Source organism: Panthera onca, chromosome B3, assembly GCF_046562875.1.
Source record: "Panthera onca isolate mPanOnc1 chromosome B3, mPanOnc1 haplotype 2, whole genome shotgun sequence".
NCBI classification, from domain to species: Eukaryota; Metazoa; Chordata; class Mammalia; order Carnivora; family Felidae; genus Panthera; species Panthera onca.
In genome coordinates, this window is record NC_138344.1 from 47,767,872 (window position 1) to 47,791,967 (window position 24,096).

Below are 24,096 nucleotides of genomic sequence, written 5' to 3' on the forward strand. Positions count from 1 at the left end.
CCACGAGATCATGACCTGAGCTGAAGTCAGACACTCAACCGACTGAGCCACCCAGGCGCCCCTAAACCACATCTTCTTTATCCATTCATCAGTTGATGGACATTTAGGTTCTTTCCATAATTTGGCTATTGTTGAAAGTGCTGCTTTAAATATTAGGGAACATGTGCCCCTATGCATCAGCACTCCTGTATCCCTTGGGTACCCTCCTAGCAGTGCTCTTCCTGGGTCATAGGGTAGTTAGTTCTATTTTTAGTTTTTTGAGGAACTTATGTACTGTTTTCCAGAGCAGCTGCACCAGTTTGCATTCCCGCGAACGGTGCAAGAGGGTTCCCATTTCTCCACATCCTCTCTAGCATCTATAGTCTCCTGATTTGTTCATTTTAGCCACTCTGACTGGCGTGAAGTAATATCTCAGTGTGGTTTTGATTTGTATTTCCCTGATGAGGAGTGACATTGAGCATCTATTCATGTGCCTGTTGGCCATCTGGATGTCTTCTTTAGAGAAGTGTCTATTCATGTTTTCTGCCCATTTCTTCACTGGATTATTTGTTTTTCAGGTGTAGAGTTTGGTGAGGTCTTTATAGATTTTGGATACTAGCCCTTTGTCTGAATGTCATTTGCAAAACCTTTTCCCATTCCATTGGTTGCCTTTTAGTTTTGTTGGTTGTTTCCTTTGCTGTGCAGAAGCTTTTTATCTTGATGAGGTCCCAGTAGTTCATGTTTGCTTTTAATTCCCTTGTCTTTGGAGATGTATCAAGTAAGAAATTGCTGCGGCTGAGGTCAGAGAAGTTTTTTCCTGCTTTCTCCTCTAGGGTTTGGATGGTTTCCTGTCTCACATTCAGGTCCTTTATCCATTTTGAGTTTATTTTTGTGAATGGTGTAAGAAAGTGGTCTAGTTTCATCCTTCTGCATGTTGCTGTCCAGTTCTCCCAGCACCATTCATTAAAGAGACTGTCTTTTTTCCATTGGATATTCTTTCCTGCTTTGTTAAAGACTAGTTGGCCATCCTTTTGTGGGTCTAGTTCTGGGGTTTCTATTCTATTCCATTGGTCTATGTGTCTGTTTTTGTGCCAATACCATGCTGTCTTGATGATGACAGCTTTGTAGTAGAGGCTAAAGTCTGGGATTGTGATGCTTCCCGCTTTGGTCTTCTTCAATATTACTTTGGCTATTCGAGGTCTTGTTGTTCCATACAAATTTTCGGATTGCTTGTTCTAGCTTTGAGAAGAATGCTGGTGCAATTTTGATTGGGATTGCATTGAATGTGTAGATTGCTTTGGGTAGTATTGACATTTTAACAATATTTATTCTTCCAATCCATGAGCACAGAATGTTTTTCCATTTCTTTGTATCTTCTTCAGTTTCCTTCATAAACTTTCTATAGTTTTAAGCATACAGATCTTGTACATCTTTGGTTAGGTTTATTCCTAGGTATTTTATGCTTCTTGGTGCAAGTGTGAATGGGATCAGTTTCTTTATTTGTCTTTCTGTGGCTTCATTGTTAGTGTATAAGAATGCAACTGATTTCTGTACATTGATTTTGTATCCTACGACTTTGCTGAATTCATGTATCAGTTCTAGCAGCCTTTTGGTGGAGTCTATTGGGTTTTCCATGTATAATATCATGTCATCTGCAAAAAGTGAAAGCTTGACTTCATCTTTGCCAATTTTGATGCCTTTGATTTCCTTTTGTTGTCTGATTGCTGATGCTAGCACTTCCAACACTGTGCTAAACAACAATGGTGAGAGTGGACATCCCTGTCGTTTTCCTGATCTCAGGAGGAAAACTCAGTTTTTCCCCATTGAGGATGATAGTAACTGTGGGCTTTTCATACATGGCTTATGATGTTTAAGTATGTTTCTTCTGTTCCAACTTTCTCGAGGGTTTTTATCAAGAAAGGATGCTGCATTTTGTCAAATGCTTTTTCTGCATCGATTGACAGGATCATATGGTTCTTATCTTTTCTTTTATTAATGTGATGTATCACGTTGATTGATTTGCAAATGTTGAACCAGTCCTGCAGCCCAGGAATGAATCCCACTTGATCATGGTGAATAATTCTTTTTATATGCTGTTGAATTCGATTTTCTAGTATCTTGTTGAGAATTTTTGCATCCATATTCATCAGGGATATTGGCCTGTAGTTCTCTTTTTTTGCTGGGTCTCTGTCTGGTTTGGAAATCAAAGTAATACTGGCTTCGTAGAATGAGTCTGGAAGTTTTCCTTCCCTTTCTATTTTTGAAACAGCTTGAGAATGATAGGTATTATCTCTGCTTTAAATGTCTGGTAGAATTCCCCAGGGAAGCCATCTGGTCTTGGACTCTTATTTGTTGGGAGATTTATGATAACTGATTCAGCTTCTTCGCTAGTTATGGGTCTGTTCAAATTTTCTATTTCTTCCCATTTGAGTTTTGGAAGTGTGTGGGTGTTTAGGAATTTGTCCATTTCTTCCAGGTTGTCCAGTTTGTTGGCATATAATTTTTCATATAATTCTCTGGTAATTTCTTGTATTCTTGAGTGATTTGGTTGTAATAAATCCATGTTCATTCATGATTTTATCTAATTGGGTCCCCTCTCTTTTCTTTTTGAGAAGCCTGGCTAGAGGTTTATCAGTTTTGTGTATTTTTTCAAAAAAACAGCTCTTAGTTTCATTGATCTATTCTACTGTGATTTTGGATTCTATATTGTTTATTTCTGCTCTGATCTTTATTTCTCTCCTTCTGCTAGGTTTGGGTTTTTTTTTTTTTTTTTTTTTTTTTTTTTTTTTTTTGCTGTTCTGTGTCTAGTTCCTTTAGGTGTGCTGTTAGATTTTTTATTTGGGATTTTTCTTGTTTCTTGAGATAGGCCTGGATTGCAATGTATTTTCCTCTTAGGACTGGCTTTGCTGCATCCCAAAGGGTTTGGATTGTTGTGTTTTCCTTTTCGTTTGTTACTATATAGTTTTTAAATTATTCTTTTATTGCCTGGTTGACCCATTTGGTCTTTAGTAGGATGTTCTTTAACCTCCGTGTATTTAGAGGTTTTCCAAACTTGTTCCTGTGGTTGATTTCAAGTTTTGTAGCATTGTGATCTGAAAGTGTGCGTGATATGATCTCAATTCTTTTATATTTATTGATGGCTCTTTTGTGACCTAGTATGTGATCTACCTTGGAGAATGTTCCATGTGCACTCAAGAAGAAAGTATATTCTGTTGCTTTAGGATGTAGAGTTCTAAATATATCTGTCAAGTATATCTGCATCCAGTATATCTCTCAGGGCCATTGTTTCTTTACTGATTTTCTGTCTAGATGATCTGTCCATTGTTGTAAGTGGAATATTAAAGTCCCCTGCAATGACCACATTCTTACCAATAAGATTGCTTATGTTTGTGATTCATTGTTGTTTATGTATTTGGGTGCTTTTGAATTTGGTGCATAGACATTTATAATTATTAGCTCTTCCTAATGGATAGACCCTGTAATTATTCTATAATGTCCTTCTCCATCTCTTGTTACAGCCTTTAGTTTAAAGTCTAGTTTGTCTGATATAAGTATGGCTACTCAAGCTTTCTTTTGACTTCCAGTTGCATGATAGGTAGTTCTCCATCCCCTTACTTTCAATCTGAAGGTGCCCTCTGGTCTAAAATGGGCCTCTTGTAGACAGTAAATAGATGGGCCTTGTTTTTGTATCCATTCTGATATCCTATGTCTTTTGATTGGAGCATTTAGTCCATTTACATTCAGTGTTACTATTGAAAGATATGGGTTTAGAGTCATCGTGTTTTCTGTAGGTTTCATGCTTGTAGTGATGTCTCTGGTAGTTTGTGGTCCTTGCAACATTTCACTCACAGAGACCCCCTTAGGATCTCTTATAGGGCTGGTATGGTGGTGATGAATTCCTTCAGTTTTTGTTTGTTTGGGAAACCCTTTATCTCTCCTATTCTGAATGGCAGGCTTGCTGGATAAAGGATTCTTGGCTGCAGATTTTTCCTGTTCACCACATTGAAGATTTCCTGCCATTCCTTTCTGGCCTTCCAAGTTTCAGTAGCTAGGTCTGCTACTACCCTTATGTGTCTATCTGTATATGTTAAGGCCCAGTTATCCCTAGCTGCTTTCAGAATTCTCTCTTTATCCTTGTATTTTGCCAGTTTCATACTGATATGTGGTGCAGAAGATCCATTCATGTTACCTCTGAAGTGAGTTCTCTGTGCCTCTTGGATTTCAGTGTCTGTTTCCTTCCCCAGATTGGGGAAGTTCTTAGGTATGATTTGTTCAAGTATACCTTCAGTCTCTTTCCCTCTCTCTTCTTCTTCTGGAATTCCTATGATATGGATATTGTTCTGTTTGATTGAATTGCTTCGTTCTCAATTCGTCTAAATCCCCTGGATTTTTTTCTCTTTTTCTCAGCTTCCTTTTTTCCATAATTTTATCTTCTAATTCACCTATTCTCCCCTCTGCCTCTTCAGTCCTTGTTATGGCTGCCTCCATTTTATTTTGTACCTCATTTATAGCATTTTTAAAATTCATCATGAATATTTTTTAGGTCCTTGATCTCTGCAGCAATAGATTCTTTGCTATCTTCTATGCTTTTTTCAAGCCCAGCGATTAATCTTATGACTATTATTCTAAATCCTTGTTCAGTTATATTGCTTATATCTGTATTGATCAATTCTTTAGCTGTCACTTCTCCTGGCATTTCTTTTGAGGAGCATTCTTCTGTTTCGTCATTTTGGCTAATTTTCTGTCCCTTATGAGTTCTAAAAACTTGTCATGTGCTCTGCACCTGTAAGCACTGCTATATTAAAGGAGGGTCATACACTGTCCAGGGCCTGGACCTTCAGGAAGTGTTTTTTTGGAGAGTGTTATTTGCTCTCTGTTGTTGTGACTTTGGTTATTTTATTTTCATACTCGTAGTGATGTTTTGGACCCTCCACCAGGTGTGCTTTGATTTGTTCCTTCAAGTAGCCTTGGAAAGGAAAGTGAACAGACAAACATACAGAAAACAAAACACGCAAACACACAAGCAGGTTAAAGAAAAAAACAAAACAATGCGAAAGCAAAGGCAAGAAACACCAGCCTCAAATAAAGAACAGGGTGGAGGTGGTGCTGATGGAAGAGCATATACAAAGAGAGAAGTGACAAGGGCGGGGAGGAAAAAGAGAAAATAAACATTGACTGGGCAGAGAGACTAAATGGCTTAATCCAGAGAGAGAGAAAGGAAAATAAAGAAGGGGGGTGTGGAGTGGGGAAAGAAATGAAGATAAAGTTGCCCAGACAGAGAAACTATGGGGCTTGATTAGCCCCATATATGGGGGGAGAGAAAGGAAAGTAAATAAGGAGGTGTGGAATATGTATCAAGAGAATGGATTAAATATGTCTCCTTAAATAAACTAACAACCAGGGTAACCAGACTAGAGGAGGGAAGAGATAAGGAGGAGAAAAGGAAGGAAGAATGTATCTATGTAACAAGAATTGTCCAAGAATTAATCAAGGCAATGCAGCAGCACTGGTCTGGAGGAGGGGCTGTCTGGTTCCTCTGCCTCTATCCCGCGCCAGTAGATATGCAGTATACCTGGTACGGAGGGGCCTAGTTTGGTGTGGGCAAGTTCCTCCCTCCACTGTGGGCCCTTAGGACCAATCCCTGAGGCCCCACCTTGGTAGTGGTTGGGGGAAAAATGGCGACCCGTTCCCCAGCCCCCCAATTGCTTCTCCATGGACCCGTTGTACCAAATTACTCTGAACTGCCCTTGCTGTGCTGGGTGCAGACCAGGTGGTCTTTCTCACTCCTCTGACTCCCGTGCCCTTGTGCTTGGCTAGGATTCAAACTTCCCTTCTATGTGCCGTGGTACTGGAGAAGTGCCTCTCCATGGCGCATGATATGTGGTCCCTGCCTGCACTCCAGGGGTGGGGGTGGGGGATCACTTCCTCTTCCTTTAGCATTTATATAAAATATTCTCTTTTTTTGTCTTAATGTTTGATGACTTTTAGGCTCACAACCCTTGTTTTCCTGTGGTTTCCATTTGCCTAATATATTGTTTACCCTGAATCACTTTATGCCTCTTGGTTTGTGATCCTATGTGAAAATCTCTTGTTTTGGCATTTATGTTAAACTTACTTGTATTCGTTGATATGATTTATTTTGGTCTTGGTTCTGTGACAATTTTTATTATCTTTTTTTAAAAGTCTTTCACCATGTGATTGCTTCATATGTATGTAGCTTCAGTTTTTAGGGAAGCTGTATTTTTGTTCTCTTGTTTACCCTTGTAATTTTAATGCTGATATAATTCTAGTAGTCTTATATTCATTTTGCCATTCTGTAAAATTAGAGTTGGTTAAAGTATTCTTAACCCACTCGTTGTTACCTTCTCCTCTCCTGCCTGATTTTAGTCATTATTATTTTTCTGAGTATTTATCTTTGTACTATTAAAACTGCTCATACATATACTACTTCGTTTGGTAGCTCTAAATGATATTCTTTGGTGTACTGCTATTATATGTGAGGCAGTCTATTACCTTTCTCAAGCTTACTTATGCTTACTGTCCTTTTACCCCCTCCCAGTTTTTATTTGTTGGTTGTATAATGTTTTCATTGCCAGGGCATATAACATTTGCATTTGACTTTGTTAACCTTATTTCTATATTTGTTTTAATCTTTTTTCACAGTAAATATGTTGATTACCAGTCTGTTTGTCATGGTTTTAGTTATCTGTTGGGCTGAAGTTCATCCTCTAGTAATTTCCTCAAACATGGCCTGGGAACAGCATTTTTTGATGTCTTTCATATTCAAAACAGTTCGATTATCCATTCTCAAAAGACAGTTTGTCCAGATATAAAGTAAGTTGGATCCTACTTTGAGGATCTTGTTTGTGGTGCTCCTGTTTTACAATATTGAATGTTGCTGTTGAGAAATCTGGGATAAGCCTGAATTATTTTGCCCTTTGTAAGTGATTTGACCTTTTTGCATGCAGTCCATAGAATTTCTTTATTTTGGAAGACTGATAATTTTATAATGACATGACTTAGTGTTGGGATTTGAGAATTTATTTTAGTGTAATTTTCTTGATTAATATTTAAAAATATTTATTCCATGTAATTATTTTGCCTTTTGAAGGGGAGGAGAATGTTGTCCAGTATGCATTCATTTGATGTCCTTTGTCTGGCATAAATGTTTTCTTCTTTTAACACTTAATTTTTTTTATTTGCTCTTCTTATTATTAACCTCTGTGTCCTTCATTTTATTTTCCAATGCCTGTTCACCCCTGTTGTCTAATTTCTCTTTATCTCTCTGATTTTATTTCCTTACTTTTCCCTCAGTTTTGCCACTCTTTTTAATGTCTTTTTGGTCTTGCCATCTCTTCTTGCTTTATGGTCTTCCAAATAGACACAGTTGTGTCATTAAGGTTTTAAAATTTGCAACAAAAATTTTGTTCACTGTTTTCATCTGCATCTGCTCCATGGCGTTTTTGTCTGAATTTTACGTTTTCCTTCTTTTATCCTAAAGTATTTTTGTTCAGATGTAAGTTTCTATCATAGTGAAGAATAAGTTGGATTTTCTTGGGCTAGCTCTTTTGTACAAAGCTCCTTTAGGGAAGCCAAGGTTGCCATAATAATCTCACATTCTATTAGCTGGTTTATATAATAACCCTTTGCTGGGCAGAAGGTTTCCTGCAAATGTGACTTGTGTGTCTGATTTTATAGCATTGCCTTGTCTACTTCTCTGTACCAAATGAAGTCTGAGGGACTTCTGTCATCCTACTTGCCCCAGCTTCTGCACCTGTTTTTGCGAAGAAAGGATATAGCTTTGCACTTCAGGATGTGTTTTTCATCTTTAGCAAATTTTTGCTGACACTTTCTAAGATCTGTTACTATTGGGTCCTTTTGACTTCTCTGTTCTACTTCCACCTGCATGTCTTCTGTCTGATCTTGGCTGCTTTGGGTAGTGCTGTCATATGTTGTAGAGTCTGTGGATTTTATATGGTTCTTAGTTTCAATGAAAGTGAAATTTTTAGAATTTGGTTGTTGTGGCTTTGGATGAGTCCTAGGAAAAGGGGGAAATGTTGACTTATGTAGGCTGATCATATGGGAACTTCCAATTTACTATTTATTTTTTTATTTAAAATATTTTTTTAGTGTTAATTCACTTCTTAGAGACAGAGACAGAGTGTGAGCAGGGGAGGGGCAGAGAGAGAGGGAGACAGAATCAGAAGCAGGCTCCAGGCTCTGAGCTATAAGCACAGAACCCTACAGGGGGCTTGAACTCACAAACTGTGAGATCATCACCTGAACCCGAAGACAGATGTTCAACGAACTGAGCCACCCAGGCACCTCTGTATTTTAGTGTTTAAAAATAGCATCTCTCCTTCTTTGTTCTGAAAATCTTACCTAAATATTAGGTACTAACAAAGCACTAGCACATGGCCGTCTACTGGGAGGACTGAAGATGAAAATGGTGCTAAGATGGTATCTACTGTTTAAAATTACAGTGTATGGCATTAAAGTTTAACATTTTCGAGTGGCTAACCGAGGACAATAAGGGATAACCTAGAGCTACAGTGAAGGGCTAGAACCAAAAGGGTTTTAGACTGAATAAAAGATGACCAGGTGATCTTAGACCATACCTCAGCCATACCATCCATAGCTTTTTCTATCCTCCTGTAAAACCTTCCTTCTAAGCCTAATTCTCATTTAAGTTGCTTTCTTGCCTTTTGACTTCTGGATATTTTCTGTGGGATTCTGTGCTTTTCTCTCAGTTACTAAATTTTCTGAACTAGGTTGTCCGTTCTTGGTTTTCAGTGATTTATTACTCATCTGTCTTACAGGGATCTGAAACATTGCTTAAAAGATACTGTGAATGAAAAAAAAAAGATACTGTGAATAAAACTAACGTAGTATTGTATGACAACTATACTAAAAAATAAAGACACTTTGAGACTTAATATTTATTTTTAAAATCGGATCCTGTTTTATTTAAAAGAAAAAATGGAGGCACAGAAAGCGGTTGATCATCTATTATGTATATCATAATTTATGAGTAATTAAGGTAACTTTACCTTTTATGGGTGTACCAAATTAGATGTTTCTGAAAAATATAACCTTGTAACACACTCTACTATAGACTACTTATTTTGTAGATTTCAGGAAAGTATTGAATCTCAAATATGACTCAATAGCTCCTACAGTCTGAAAACCAGGTTTGTTGTTTGAATATATGTGATTGTCCACATTTCTAATTAGGGACACTATTCCATATATATCATTTTGGTGCATTATAATTTTTCCCATTGTTTGAGATCACTCCAATGGTAAAATTGCAGTTAAGGTCAGCGGTTTTATCTATCAAAATGATACTGCGGTACACATCACTTGTAATAAGATATGTATTTTGAGTTTTTTTCTGATAGTGTTGATGGATTTACTCTGAACTATCCTTTTCTCCATTTATCTTTAAATTCAAAACCAGCCTGTTTTAGAAGGAACTTAGCCCTATAAAAGTCCTTAGAAATAGCCTGACTTACCTAGTGTTCAGCTCTTAAATATTATGTGTGTCATAAGGAATATCTAGAAACATATAGAGAAAACCCTTCTCATTTCCCTCTTTTCATTGTGGTTTCATTTCAACTGTATTTATTCTGAGTGGTTGACTACAGAGGATCATGTAGTATTAAGGACCTAATGTATTTGTCCTAAATTCGCTTATGGATGCAACCTTAACTCCTAAATCACAAGTTATGTCATTGTTTTGGGGCCCATTTTATTCAGTATTTTTTCCCCTTTCTTTTAGATCTAAAATAGATCTATTTTAGATTTTTTTCTTGGTGTTTTTTTTCTTAAAGTTTTCAGAACTGATAGATGAAAAGCATAAATGCAATTGAAGGAAATGTTATAGGCCTGTTTTGGAACAGCTTCTCATGTGATTCAGAACATTTTACCAGTGATTTAACATTTCGATGTGGCAGAAGAAGAGATGGATGTTACCTTAGAAATGGAAGAGAGTTGTGTTTATAGAGTTTCAAACTCTTTAATGTTGTTATTAATTTACTAAGTAACACATTTAAGAAGAGTTTAAGTCAGCTGGTTTATATTATAAATGAATTACCTGGGTGGCTTGTTGCAAAATAAAGATTTCTGGGCCCTGTATCTAGACATTGTGGTTTATGGATCTGAAGTGGGCCCAGGAATTAGCATTTTGACAAGTACTCCTGGTTTTTCTAATGTAGGTCTTCTTTGGACTGACCTTTGAGAAAAACTGCCCTGGAGAAATTCTACAACTGAAAATGATGTACAATAAATGAATTAGTTAAATCTTGTTGGGGAAAAAAAAAGCTCATGTATGAAAGTATTCCACTTTAGAACCAGTTTATGTGACATCTTGAGTTTACTCATGAGGAACTAAATTTCCCCTTCAAAAATTTAAGCATTCTAGATTTCAGGGTGTTACTACTGCTGCTTTTTTTTTTTAACTCATACATTTTCTAGCATCTTGAGTCTGGGCAATGGCAAATTAGTTGTACTCAATTTTTAGTTCTAACTAGATATTATGAAATTTCATATATCACTTGATAATGAAACATCTACATTATGGCATATAACCTACATTTCCTATCTATACTCTATCTTGACATGAGTGTGAAATGAATAAGGTTTGTTTTTTTATTTATTTAATTTATTTATTTAAGAGTGGGCGAATGTGCAGTGGTTGAGGGAGAATGTCAGAGGAGGGGAGAGAGAGAGAGAGAGAATGAATCTTAAGCATACTCCATGTCCAGCATGGATCCTGAAGTGGGGCTCAATCCCACAACCCTGAGATCGTGACCTGAGCTGAATCAAAAGTCAGACACTCAGCCAACCAGGCACCCTGAATAAGTTTTAGTTTCAGTTAAGCATTTAAGTTATTATTCAATATTTATATCCAAAAAGATAAATTGCAAGGAAAAAAATTATTAGGTCAGTAACCAAGTTCTCATTTTAAAGTTTTTCTTTAAAAATTTTTTGTTGTTGTTTATTAAGATAATAGGTATTTATTGTTATTAGAATGTGAGTATGTACCACAAACTTTTGGTGAATATTTTCCCAGATATTTACCAAGCATAGTTTTAACATGGTCTGGCCTTGTTGTAAACTTACAGTTGTTTTTTGATGTCCAATCTTTTTTAAGTGTTAAATAAGACTTATGTTTTTTCTCTTTCAGTACTGTTGTCCAGACATGATAAATAACTTTTTAGGACTGGCTAAAACAGAATTTTCAAGTACAGCAAATAAAAATAAGACTGTTGATTCAGAGAAAGGAAAATTGATCATGTTAGTTAATGACTTTTATTATGGAAAACATGAAGGAGATGTTCAGGAAGAACAGAAGACTCACACAACCTTTAAATGCTTCAGTTGCTTGAAAATTCTTAAAAATAATATTAGGTATGTAAATACTTATTTTTATTTGTGTTTGAAAATTGGAATGCTAAAGATACAAATGTTGTATCTTTATCTTGTATTTCTCTGTGCCATTCTAGATAAGTAATTTTAATACTTTCTACTAAAGAACAAAGGCAGATTGTCCTGTTTGAAAAACTTGTTCTTTCTTGTAATTCAGAGTTGACTCCTGGATCCACTTAGTTGTATCTTTTTAAGATAAGAAAGGACAAACTTTATTTCAAATAAGGGAAAATTAACATTTCCCTTATATTATCAGGGTTTTAGGAATTTTCATGAGATTATTTTCATTCTTAGCTGCTTTTGAATTTTATTTTTCTTCACTTTACAAGAAGTACCACTTCAGTATGTTTTGTCTAGTTTGACCTCTTCCATATTAATCTTATTTAATGCTCAGATCTTTCAATTCATGTTTGTAATTTTTGGAACATTTACCTTGCAGGAAAAGTGATCTTCTTTAGAGAAATACCAGTTCTAGGAAACATGTTGTCTCTGATTTCAAAATTTAACCTCTTCAAAAATTACAAATTTAATTTCCAGTGTAATTTTGAAGATTTAGACATGTATGCTTTAAATTTTATGACCTTTACTTTGTAATCTTTGTGTTACATGGAATATTAGTAGTTGTCATCCTATTAATGAGTAATAACAAGAACAAAGTAACAAGACATATTGATTGGTATTTTCATTGGTTATGTAGCTTGACATTTATATTAGGTAAGGTTGTTTCTTCATTTTGTTACAAAAATTTTCAGACATTCAACAAAGTTTTAAAAATTTTACTGCAGATATTTGTATACTTACCACCTTGATTCTACCATTAACATTTTACTGTACCTTATCATACATCTATTTGATATCATATATCAAACTTTTTTTTTCACACATTTCCAAGTAAGTTGCAGACATCACTGGTGTGTGTGTTTATACAAGCATACCTATGTATGCCTTTTTATGTTTACCCTTGATAACTATTATTTGTAAATAGCATTCTTAGGTACCAATAGGTTACTTCTGGACCTAGTATTTATTTCATTTTCCTGTGAGTTCTTACGTCAAAAAGAAGGATATGGAAAAACCCTGAAATATATTGTGATATACTCCTATAACAGTTATTAAAGCTTTTTTTATGGTGGTGCTTTATAGTTTCCAAATTCTTTCATGTATGTTATTTCATATGAGTTTTCACTTTTCTTTATCTCCTTTTATTAAACTTTAACAGCCATCAATAGTTAATGGTCCTAGTAGTTTAACAGAAGGGATATTGTATTTTTAAAAAAATTTTTTTTAAATGTTTATTTATTTTTGAGAGCTGAGAGAGACAGAGCATGAGGAGGGGGAGGGGCAGAGAGAGAGAGGGAGACACAGAATCTGAAGCAGGCTCCAGGCTCTGAGCTGTCAGTACAGAGCCTGACGTGGGGCTGGAACCCACGATCTGTGAGATCATGACCTGAGCCGAAGTCAGTTGCTTAACTGATGGAGCCACCCAGGGGCCGTGAGATATTGTACTTTTTGATATAACACTGAAACAATATTACAGTATAATTCTGTCACCGATTTCCATATTATTACCCCTTTAATAGTAAAATACACCAGAAAAATCATGTTAATAAATGTGGTGCATGCATACAAATATGTTTCACTGACTTAGTTCCTTGTTATACTTAAGTATTACATATATGATATTAAGTTATTTCAGCAACAGCTTTTGCCTTTCCTTTGAGATTAGCCCACTTAATATTAAACATACGAAAATTAACAATTCCTTTTTTTGTTATTTTTTTCAGAAGAGTAGTTATACATTTTAGAGTACTAGATTATTTAGGAATTTTAAGCAAACAGCACTTATAACATCCAGGAATTGAGCATTTTTTCAAATACTAGTTGTTGAGTAAATGTAACCTTAATGGTTAATACTTCATAACCAAAGGAGTTAGATGTGTTAAATAATATTTTAACAGTAAAAATTGGGAAGACAAATTGATGTTTATAGAGAATGGTAAGAAATTGATAGCTATAGATTTTTTTTCTCTGCCTCATCAACATACTGTGGTGTGGTATTTTTCTTTTGTTTCCTACAGTGAATGTCACCAAAAACGGTTAGGTTTGTTTTATTCTGTGAACATCTTGCAAGAAGTTTGTTTTTCTGTTTCCCTCATTTCCATAGTTTGGTTTGAGAGCATGAGTTCCTGATGGGGGCTCATATAATAATTGAGAGAAAGCTTGATAGTTAAAAGATTATTTTATATAGGTACACTTGAATTGCTTAAAGTTGTGAGGTGAAAATTTAATGGCTTATGACCATATCTCTCTATATAAATACTCCAAGACTAGGATTTTCTATAGGTGTTTGTAGATCTGGTGTTAAAACCAAAGGAGGACAAAAAGATACTTCAGAGTTTGCCATAACCTGTTTAAGAGTAGTATTGTGGAGGTGTGAAAAAGAGATAAACGTTATAGCCTTCATGGTGACTGCTATCCAGATTAATAACATTATCATTTACTTTCTAGATTCTTTCCTTTACAGGCTCAAAGTGAGTAATTGTTAATAGTTGACCCAGACTAAAAATTGTTACAACTTTACTTTCAAATTCAGTAAAAAGCTTCAGTAAGCTCTTTTAAATAGGTGTTCCCAGTTTTATTGCACTCTTTGCTGTTGAAGGTCATAGTTCCTGCTCGTAAGAAGCCTTTTAGGGAAGCTGAAATAGCAGAATGTAAAACTGAAAAATGGACTTTGCCTACAAAGGGCACAGTCTGCAAGTTAAAATGAACGGTCTGTGCTAACAGTAAACCGGTATCATTAAATAAAACAAAAGGTTCTCGTAATTGTAGGCATTAAAATTGCTATTACATGCATTTAGAAACCAAGACACAAGTAAAAATACCAGTAATTTGTCTTTTAAACAGTTGGAATCTATTGTATATCTTCACAACCTTAAAAGATTTCTCTCATGACTATAGCTGCTTTTGGTGGTAGGGTTTCCTTCCTTTCAAGTATTTTATTTCCTTCCTTTCAAGTAAATAAATTTTATTTAAAAATGTAAATAGTATTTGTGTATGGAAAAAAAGACTGCTTTTTTATCTTTAAAAAAACATTTTAATCTGAAATGATTAAGAATTAGAGCAAATTATTGAGATTTCACATTAATTACATTGATGAATTCTTTTAAAACAAAGATGAAAAGATGTTTATTTAGCCACTTAATGAAAGTGATTATTTAAAATACACAGTTTTCTAGAAGACTTTAAGGCTTTTGAGATTTTTTTTTGAGTAATGTATTTGTATTTTTAAGATTTAGATTCAGATACTTATTTTTTACATTTGTGTTTTTAAATCTGAATTTTTGCACCTGTTGACAATCATTTATAGGTTTATGAACCACATGAAACACCACTTGGAACTTGAGAAGCAGAGCAGTGAGAGCTGGGAAAACCACACCACCTGCCAGCATTGCTACCGTCAGTTTCCCACACCATTTCAACTGCAGTGTCACATTGAAAGCACACATACACCTCATGAATTTTCTAGTAAGTTACAGTATTGGATATTATCAATTTTGACAATGTAACTCTGAGAAAACCTTAAGAAGCTTGTTAGGAAAATAAGACTAAGAAAAAGACTTTGGAATTTGGGGGCAAAATTGAAAAAGTTTTAACTTGTAAAACTAGTTACTAAAATTAAAATCCCTCTTGTAAATAATTCATTAAGGTAAATAACCTGTGCATTATATGTGGGGGACTAAATTAAAAAACTCAGATCATAGTTTTAAAATATGAAAATAATGAAAAAAACAACTACAGTCATAGTTAAAGTCACAGATCTCGGAGCTAGATAGCTTGAGTTCAAATCCCAGGTCTGCCTTTTAATACAACTATGTGATGTTAGGCAACTTAGTATTTGAATAATGAGAATAATAGAAATACCTGTTTCATAACGCTGTTATGAGAACTATATGAGCTAATGTAAGTAAAGTACTTAGAACTGTGTTTGGCACACCAATAAAAACTATATAGCTGCTGTCTGTCACTACCACCAATACTATTGTTATTATTGATATAGATATATAAAATGAATTTTATTCATATATATTTGTGTTTGCCTGGTAACGATACTTTTTTCTGAGGTATAATTGACATAGAGTTTCAGTTATACAACATAATGATTTGCTGTTTGTGTGTGTGTGTGCATCTTAAAATGGTGTAATGTCTTTCCCCCCCCCCACTTTTAGCCATTTGCAAAATCTGTGAATTATCATTTGAAACAGAGCATATTCTTTTACAACATATGAAGGACAATCATAAGCCCGGTGAAATGCCATATATTTGTCAGGTATACATGTATTTTATTGTGTACTTAGTGTTTGGTTTGTTTGTTTTCTATTGTTTTGATTATAAGATTTAAACCTCTTGGGCCAGGGGTCAGCATTTTTTTTTTTTGTAAAGCACCAGGTGATAAATATTCAGGCTTTCAGGGTCATATAATCTCTGTTGTAACTAATCAACTCTGTTATTGTAGCACAAAGGCAGCCACAGACAATAAGTAAATTAATGTGATCTGGCTGTGTTTATTTAAACTTTATGAACACTGGAATCTCAATTCCATATAATTTTTATGGATCATGAAATAAAATTGGTTACTAATTAAAATTCCTTTTGTAAACTATTTATTAATTTAAAAACCTTTGGTATAACTTATGCATTGTATGTGGGGATCAGTAGAGAGTTGAAATTGGCCCACAGGCCATTTTTACCCACTCCCGATTGGACAAAGAAAAGCCCTGTGGCTAAAAGACAAATGTAGAGACTTAGCTTACTATATAGGGAAGAATGTAGGCATACAAGGGAAACATGAAATGCTTCTACTTACAGAGAACTCTACCAAATGCTTTGGGATTAGTAATTTTTTCAGAATTTGAGGAAATAGAAAAAGAAGATGAAAATATATTGCCAGTGTCATAGCCTGGAAGCCATGTATAATCTAAAGGAAAGTGCTGTTTTATGTAGCAGAAAAAACTTTGTAGGACAGGAGGTGTTAAAGCTTGAAAATTCAAGTCAAGATGGGGATGATAATTAAAAAGAGCTGATAAAAATAAGGGAATCTAGTTATGTTTTGGGAGCTATCCCTGAACTTTGAAAGATAACTTTTCTCTCTCAAAGATTATCTTTCACTGCTTGTATTAAATGGGATTCTAATAGCACCTTATGTTCTTCTAAACAAATGACCTATCATTGTTACTTTGTAATTGATACTTTGCATATCATTATACATTTTCAAGTTAAACTAAACCTTCTTTATTTGTAGGTTTGCAATTATAGATCATCATCATTTTCTGATGTGGAAACTCATTTTAGAACATCCCATGAAAACACTAAGAACTTGCTATGTCCATTTTGCCTCAAAGTTATTAAAATTGCAACACCCTACATGCATCATTATATGAAGCATCAGGTGAGATTTACCAGTTCTTATTTGTTCATGTTATTTTAGCAAAAAGATAGGTTATTACTGAGAACATTGGTTAGATTTGTTCTACAGGAAAGCAAGGTTATTTCAAATGACATGATTAATTTTGATTTATGCTGAGTTACTTGTGAATCTTTCACTTCTTTTCCTTGCTTCCTTTCTGGTGATGTTGTAGCTCATAAGTGAAAATTCTGAAAGATAGCTGGAAATCAGAAACCTAGGATTGAAGGAAAAAAAGGAGAGATGAGTGGAGTATTCAAATGATTGGATATTTCAGAGCCCAAGAGTGGATATAGGAATGATTTTGAAGGTAGTTATCAGGTGTGGGAATGATTTTGAAAGTGGTTTCTTAGAACTGAGAAAACATTGAGGACTCATAATCTTGTTTTCCATTTTCTCTTCCAACCTATTTCCACTTTTTAGCCCCCTTATTATGAGAATACATGTTGTTATCATTGACCAGAAGTGGTGTTTTATAGCTGCCACTGATAAAGGAAACAGTAATGACACTGCTTGGTACATGAACTCTACCAAAGAACTGTATTTAGGCCATCACTTGTTTTATGGATGACTTATGTTAGTTCTGCTATGTAATTTTTGGGACCCAATATTAGCACTTATACCCTTCTCTTGAATTCTGGTGTTAATACTTACTGGTTCTTTTCCTGAAGCAATTAAACCACCCTTTGTTTGGGTTGAAAACCTTTATGTAACACTGATCCTGTTCTTAAGTGCTTGAAAGAGCAACAACAGTGCCTTTGCCAAAATGAGAAGTCACTGGGCTTACTGAATCTGATCATGCAATCAAGTTTTGCCACCTCCCTAATCAGCTCATTACATTTTCTTATTATTGATGAAGTTGGCACGCTGATTGGTGCTCACTTTGCTTTCAGTTCTAGTCATGAGACAATCATGAAATCATCTTGTGGTTTTTAACTGGGAAAGATCATAAAAGTAGAATTTCCAAGTGAATTTTTTTTTTCATTTTCATTTAAATTCCAGTTAGTTAACATACAGTGTAATATTAGTATCAAATTTAGAATTTAGTGATTCAACACTTACATACAACACCTGGTGCTCATCACAGGTGCCCTCCTTAATCCCCATCACCTGTCAAACCCATCCCCCCATCCACACCTCACCTCTTAGAACATTGGTTACCTCTGATAACCATCAGTTTGTTCTCTATAGTTAGGAGTCTGTTTCTTGCTTTGCCTCCCCCTTTTTTCCCCTATGTTCAGTTGTTTTCTTTCTTAAATTCCACATCTGAGTGAAATAATATTTGTCTTTCTCTGTCTTATTTTGCTTAGCATAATACTCTCTAGCTCCATCCATGTCATTGCAAATGGCAAGATTTCATTCTTTTTTATGGCTGAGTAACATTCCATTGAGAGTGAGTGTGTGTGTGTGTGTGTGTGTACCACATCTTCTTTATCCAATTGAATTTAGTATCACCTATGTTGTGACTGGGATGATACTCCTCTTGGAGAAGTTTTGGCAAGATCTTTCTATTCTAGGTTTCCTCAGCAGTGTTCCAGCAGGTGTTAATAGATGTTTCCCCCCACATTGTTACTGGTAAATAAATTTGGTAAATGCCCAGATTTACAATATTAAACAGTTTGGTTGTCTGTTTTTTAAAATAGGACTTCTCAGAAATTTTTATATGACAGTGAACTTTGTGAATTTCTGAGCAAGGGGTATAGTATGCATTAGTCCCCAAACTTTTTTGGCCACTAACCCCTTTATTTGCATAATACCTATTAACATTTTTTTGAAGAATAGAATTTTGGAAACACCATTTTTGGTACTCTTTATTTCGCCTTTGGCCTTTAATTTTGAATGGGAGAATGAGATATAAAACAGTAGTGCTATTTCATTATGGGAGTTTTAACATAATTTTCCCCACATGCTTTCCTAAGCTCCAGAGTGAGATGTAGATGTGGGAAGAATGATAATTATGAAAGAGATGTGTGGGGCCACTATGTGGGCTATGTGATTTATAAGGTTTTTATAAACTGAGTTTTATGTCTTAACTTGCTGTTGGTACCCAGTTTTCTTTGGTTTATATGGAATACTCAGGAGGCAGGCAGTCATCAGTAAAGAGGGGAGAAATCTATTAATAAGGATCATCAACATCCTTGAAGGTATTTACAGTTTGTTTAATTATTTACAAAGGCTAGGACACCACAGTTGAGCAGGACTATAAACTTGTAATTGAGGTGACGTTATTAGTGTGATATTAGACAATAAGAATTGTTGACTCTGGCTCATTTTATTGTCTTCGAAGACTTTGGTTGTGACTTTTTTTTAAGTAGTTTTGTTATTAAGTCTCGGGATTTTAGAGCTAAGAATCCAGTTTGTATGACTTAAGAAATAATATAAGTGATTTTGGATGTGTTAAATATGCTCATTAGATCTTTAATAAAAATGTTAAGCAGTTAACATATGCCACATGCCATCGCTTACCTTATGGCAGCAGCAGGTGCTTTACAAACATTATCACATTTAATCCTCACAATCACATATGTATATTATTATTTCTAACTTATAGATGAGGAAACAAAGTTTTAGAGAAAGTAACTTGCTCAATGCCTTATTACCTAATAAAAAGCAGAATTAAAATTTGACTTCAGAGCCCAGGCTTTTACTACTTTATCACAGAGCCAGATTTCACATTGGCATTAGATCTAAGGGTAGAAATCACATATAGTCAGAATCACTCTTATATCCTTTAAGCTTCTCAAACAATGTCGTATGTGTATCAAAAAGTTCAACACCGATAATTAGTTCTCTATCCTTGGAATAGATCACCATTTTTTTGATTGAACATGATGTTACTGAAAAATGCACTGTTTTCTTTATCACTCTTATCACATTGAAATGCATGCATACACAAGAAACACATGCAAGACTTGTGTCCAACTAAGGGAATAGTAGATTAATGTATTCTATCTCATGATTCTGGACAAATGTTCATTGAATGGAATGGCAGACGTTTTGAACTAGTTAAATTGTACTTCTCATATGTACTTTCTCTGTCAGTCTCTTGCTTTCCGCCTCACTATCCATTTACTTAACAAATATTTACTGAGTGCCTTACTATGTGCCAGGAGCTGTTTTGGTTATTATATAGCAGTGAAGAAAACAAAGTCTAAGCTCTCTGGAATTTGAATTATAGTGGAGAAAGATAAATATATGTGTTTATGTTTGAATGTATATGCATGCTAGCTGGTGATAGTACTGTGGAAGGAAAATGTGGAAGATGGAGAGTGCCAGAGAGGTGTTGGGAGTGGAGGAATGGTTGCTGTTATGTATATATTGTGGTAAAACGCGAGCCTCTCTGAACGAAATAAAAGAATAAGCCACGTAGAAGTCTGGGAGAGGAAACATACAGTGAAGTGAATGCATACATGGGACACTCAAAAAACAGCAGAGGACAGTTGTTGCTAGAGCAGAGTAAACTAAAAAGAGGAGGAGAAGTAAGAGGTAAGAGTGTAGCAGTAGAATGCAGGCTAGTTTATGTAGAGCCTTGTAAACCAGAAATAGGACTTGGGAAAGCCATGGGAGCATTTTAGCATGTGAAGAAAGATCTACCATGTTTTAAGATCATTGGCAGCTAGGGGGAGAATAGACCATACGGAGGAAAGAACATGACAGGAAGGTAGGAGATTATTATAGTAGTCCAGGTGAGTGGTTTGGTAGCAATGGTTAGAGGTAATGAGGGGTGGAAAGATTATGAAAGGTTTTGAAGGTAGAGCTGACAGGTTTTATTAGTGTGTTAGTTATAAGATGTGTGAGTGAGTTACTGATTTTTTGTCCTAACCAGCTATAAGAGTATAATTTTCATATACTGTCATAGGGGAAAGAGTGAGAAAAGAACAGATGTTGGGGGGGGGGGCAAGGAGTTAGGGAGAAAAATCCAGAATTCAACTTTGTCCATGTTGATTTGAGATACATATTAGCTATCAGGTAGTGGTGTCTAGTAGATGGCTGGATAGATAGTATTTAAAGCCTTGAAACTGGATGAGGTAACCTGGGCAGTGATTACAGATAGGGAAAAGATTTCTGGGAATTGGATTCTGGACAAGTAACTTTCTGTCCTTTTGTCTTGGTATCTGTTTCTTGGCCAAGTTTTCTCTTTTTCCTCCTCCTCTTCCTTCAGCACATATAAATGAATTTTCAAAAATTGCCTGTATCTATGATATAATCCAATTCACCACATTTCTAAAATAGTCTTAAGAAGCAGCTAGAATAGTAATACAAACACATTATATTTATACGTTACTTTGAATTTTGTAAAGAGCTTTGATTTATGAAATCCCTGCCGTGTGCTAGTAATTGTGCCGGGGACTTCTTAGTATATTACCTTGTTTGAATTTTATAAATGAGTGAGTGTATTAAAATGGAAATAATGATGTATCTGGCAGATCATAGCTTTTGAGAAAACATTCTTTTATATTTATGTATTCTTAAAGTTTGTGTATATATACACACACACACATATATCATTTCTAAATTAATGAGAGCATATAGGTAAGATTGTAGTTGATATATAGTAGAAAGAACACTGGATCAGCAGTCTGGCAACGTCAGTAACTAGTTATGGGAAAGTGATTTGGATTTTTTTGGGTCCTGTTTTCCAGCTGTAGAATAGTAACAGGATTGAGTTTCAAGAGGGACTTACTCAAGAGATCTCAATCAGTAAGTAGATGGAGAGTAGTAGTTCTGGTTTATGCCTCTACATCAATACTGTGCAATGTCAATGTGGCTATTCAAGTTAAGATTAATTAGATGAAATTAAAAATTCAGTTGCACTTGGCACATTTCAGGTGCTCGATAACCATATGTTGTAGTGGCTACCATCCTGGTCAGTGTAGCTATACAACATTCTCATCAGTGCAGAAAGTTATATTAGACTGCTTTATATAACCATTTCTATAGTGACCTTCTCTGAAATGTCTGGTTAAGTATTTGACTTTATTTTACCAACTTGTCAACTAACTGGAAATAGCAAAAATTAAAAAGAATTTACCTTTTTCTAAGGTAAAAATATGGTATGGCTCCTTTTAACCATATCATGTGTCTAAATACTATAAAATTGTAATTTGAAGAGCTTTCACACCACTATTGAGAGAACTTTCATTAGAACCTACTGATAGATCTTTTATGTTCAATGTCTATATAGTAATAGACATTTTTGGAACATAAATACTAATACAAAGTGCTTTTAAAAATGAAATAAAATTTTGCTGTTTATATGGGAGATGTAAAATACTACTTTTAGAATTATTTAGGTATCATTAAAATTGAATCAGAGCAGTTTCAGGACATAGCATTTGTGGTTGTAAAAATTATTTTTCCTCCCTTTTTCTGTTTTTTTTTTTTTAAACAGAAAAAAGGAATACATCGTTGTACAAAATGCAGACTGCAGTTTTTGACGTGCAAAGAGAAAATGGATCACAAGACTCAGCATCATAGAACATTTATAAAACCTAAACAACTAGAAGGATTGCCTCCTGGAACAAAAGTGAGTTTAAATGTGTTGTATTTTTAACATTTTGTATGATAATAGAAATTAACTCCTGCCTCCTTTTACCTATTGAATGTAATACTTAAAAATGATTTCTGATTTTTGTTAAGACTTTAAGTTTTATCATTCTTATATCTAGAAAAGAAACCTTCTGACTATTGTTTTATGGTCAGTGGTGTGTGCTGTGCTAGAGTGATATTCCTTTTCAAAAAATGCAACTAGATTAACTGTTCCCTGGGTCAGTGGGTTGTGTCAATATCATACAGGCTATTTCTGAGCTATTCCAGTTGGCAGTGTATATTTCACTTTTATCTGCTTAACTATAAGATGCTTGAGATCGGGAGTCATGTTTTATCTTTGTGTCCTCAGCATCTGGCATAGTGCATCGAATGCCATAGGTTCTCATATGTTTATTGAAGTTGTTGTTACTGAGTCTCCTCAGAGAAGCAAGTTCTGCTGCTGGATAGCATTATGTTTTAAATGAGCAAACAACATGTCTGACTGCATACTGATGATTGTAATTTACTTTTCCCTTTTTGCCTTATATACCTCTGTTTTCTCTGACTTCTTTATATACAGTCAGCTCTTGAATATTTGCTCCAGTGGAGGGAAACAGAGGCATGGATAATCCAAAGTGAAATAATCCCCAAAACATTTATATTTGGCTTTGGGTACTTACCTTTGAATGTGGGTATGTCTGTTATTTGAATTAACTAAAACAATATAAAGCCATGCTCTGAAGACCTAGAGCAAGAGAAGCTATCCAGCATCCCTACAATCCATTCATTCCATGCTGGGACTAGACATGCAGAACACTAATGTAAGCAGTGCAGTCCTCTCTCATATTTTCCCTTATTAATAATAATAGTAATAATATTAATAATGATACTAAATGTTTTTATAGCACCTTAGAATTAGGCTTTTGATATGCTTTTTCATACATTGTTATTTAATCCATACAGCAATCCAGTGAGGAAGACAAGGTAGTTATTGCCCTATATCATAGATAAAGAAGAGGATAAGTTACTTACTTAAGGTCACATGGCTAGGAAGGCATGGTATGAAATTTAACCTCAGGTCTTTTGATTCCTAGTCCAGTGCTTTTGTGTGATACCAAAATACATGTATCTCATAGGACTTCCTCCAATACATGGGAGAAGTATAGTCAAATGATTAACAAGAATGTTGGTAGGCAATTGTTTTTCATTGTCAGTCAACAAATATAATTTCAGGATACTAAGTGATAAGCTTTATATTAGTTTCCTTTAAGGAAATTCTAAATATAATTAAACTTTCCATATAGTATAATGAATTAATGTAACGTCTCCCTAACCATCGTATACAGAAATCCTGCCTAATGAGCCCCTGAAAAGAGGAGGTGATGTTTACTGTAGATCTGTTTGTTGTATAGTTGTTGAGGGATAATACAGGACTTTCTAGAATGATTTTTCAGACTTTGAAATTTAAATTTTGATGTCTATGTTTATGAATTATTTTAGTTATAGGAGAGCATAAAAATAGCTATGTAATGTGTTCTTTTTTAATAGTCTTATAATTTGCATTAACTCCTAATTATGCATTAATAACTGTTAACATAACTGATATCAATACAAAAAAGTGTAGTACTGCAAGTGAATGAATATCAAGTTTAATTTAATTGGTATGAAAATCTAGAATAAATGGAAGACTTAATCTA

General features: G+C 34.8%; 1 protein-coding gene across 11 annotated transcripts in view; it reads left to right on the forward strand.

Moving 5' to 3' along the window:
- The window catches only part of ZNF280D (zinc finger protein 280D), a 244,600-nt gene that overhangs the window by 151,342 nt on the left and 69,162 nt on the right, over positions 1–24,096 (forward strand). For all 11 annotated transcript variants that reach the window (XR_013556301.2, XR_013556307.2, XR_013556299.2 and 8 more), the window contains 5 exons: positions 11,168–11,391; positions 14,777–14,934; positions 15,636–15,736; positions 16,709–16,855; positions 22,263–22,397. Coding sequence is in view for 5 of the 11 variants with exons in the window: in XM_060618430.3 (XP_060474413.2) it covers positions 11,168–11,391; positions 14,777–14,934; positions 15,636–15,736; positions 16,709–16,855; positions 22,263–22,397 (765 nt within the window). In the remaining 6 variants the exon portion in view is untranslated. The remainder of the gene's footprint in view (positions 1–11,167; positions 11,392–14,776; positions 14,935–15,635; positions 15,737–16,708; positions 16,856–22,262; positions 22,398–24,096) is intronic.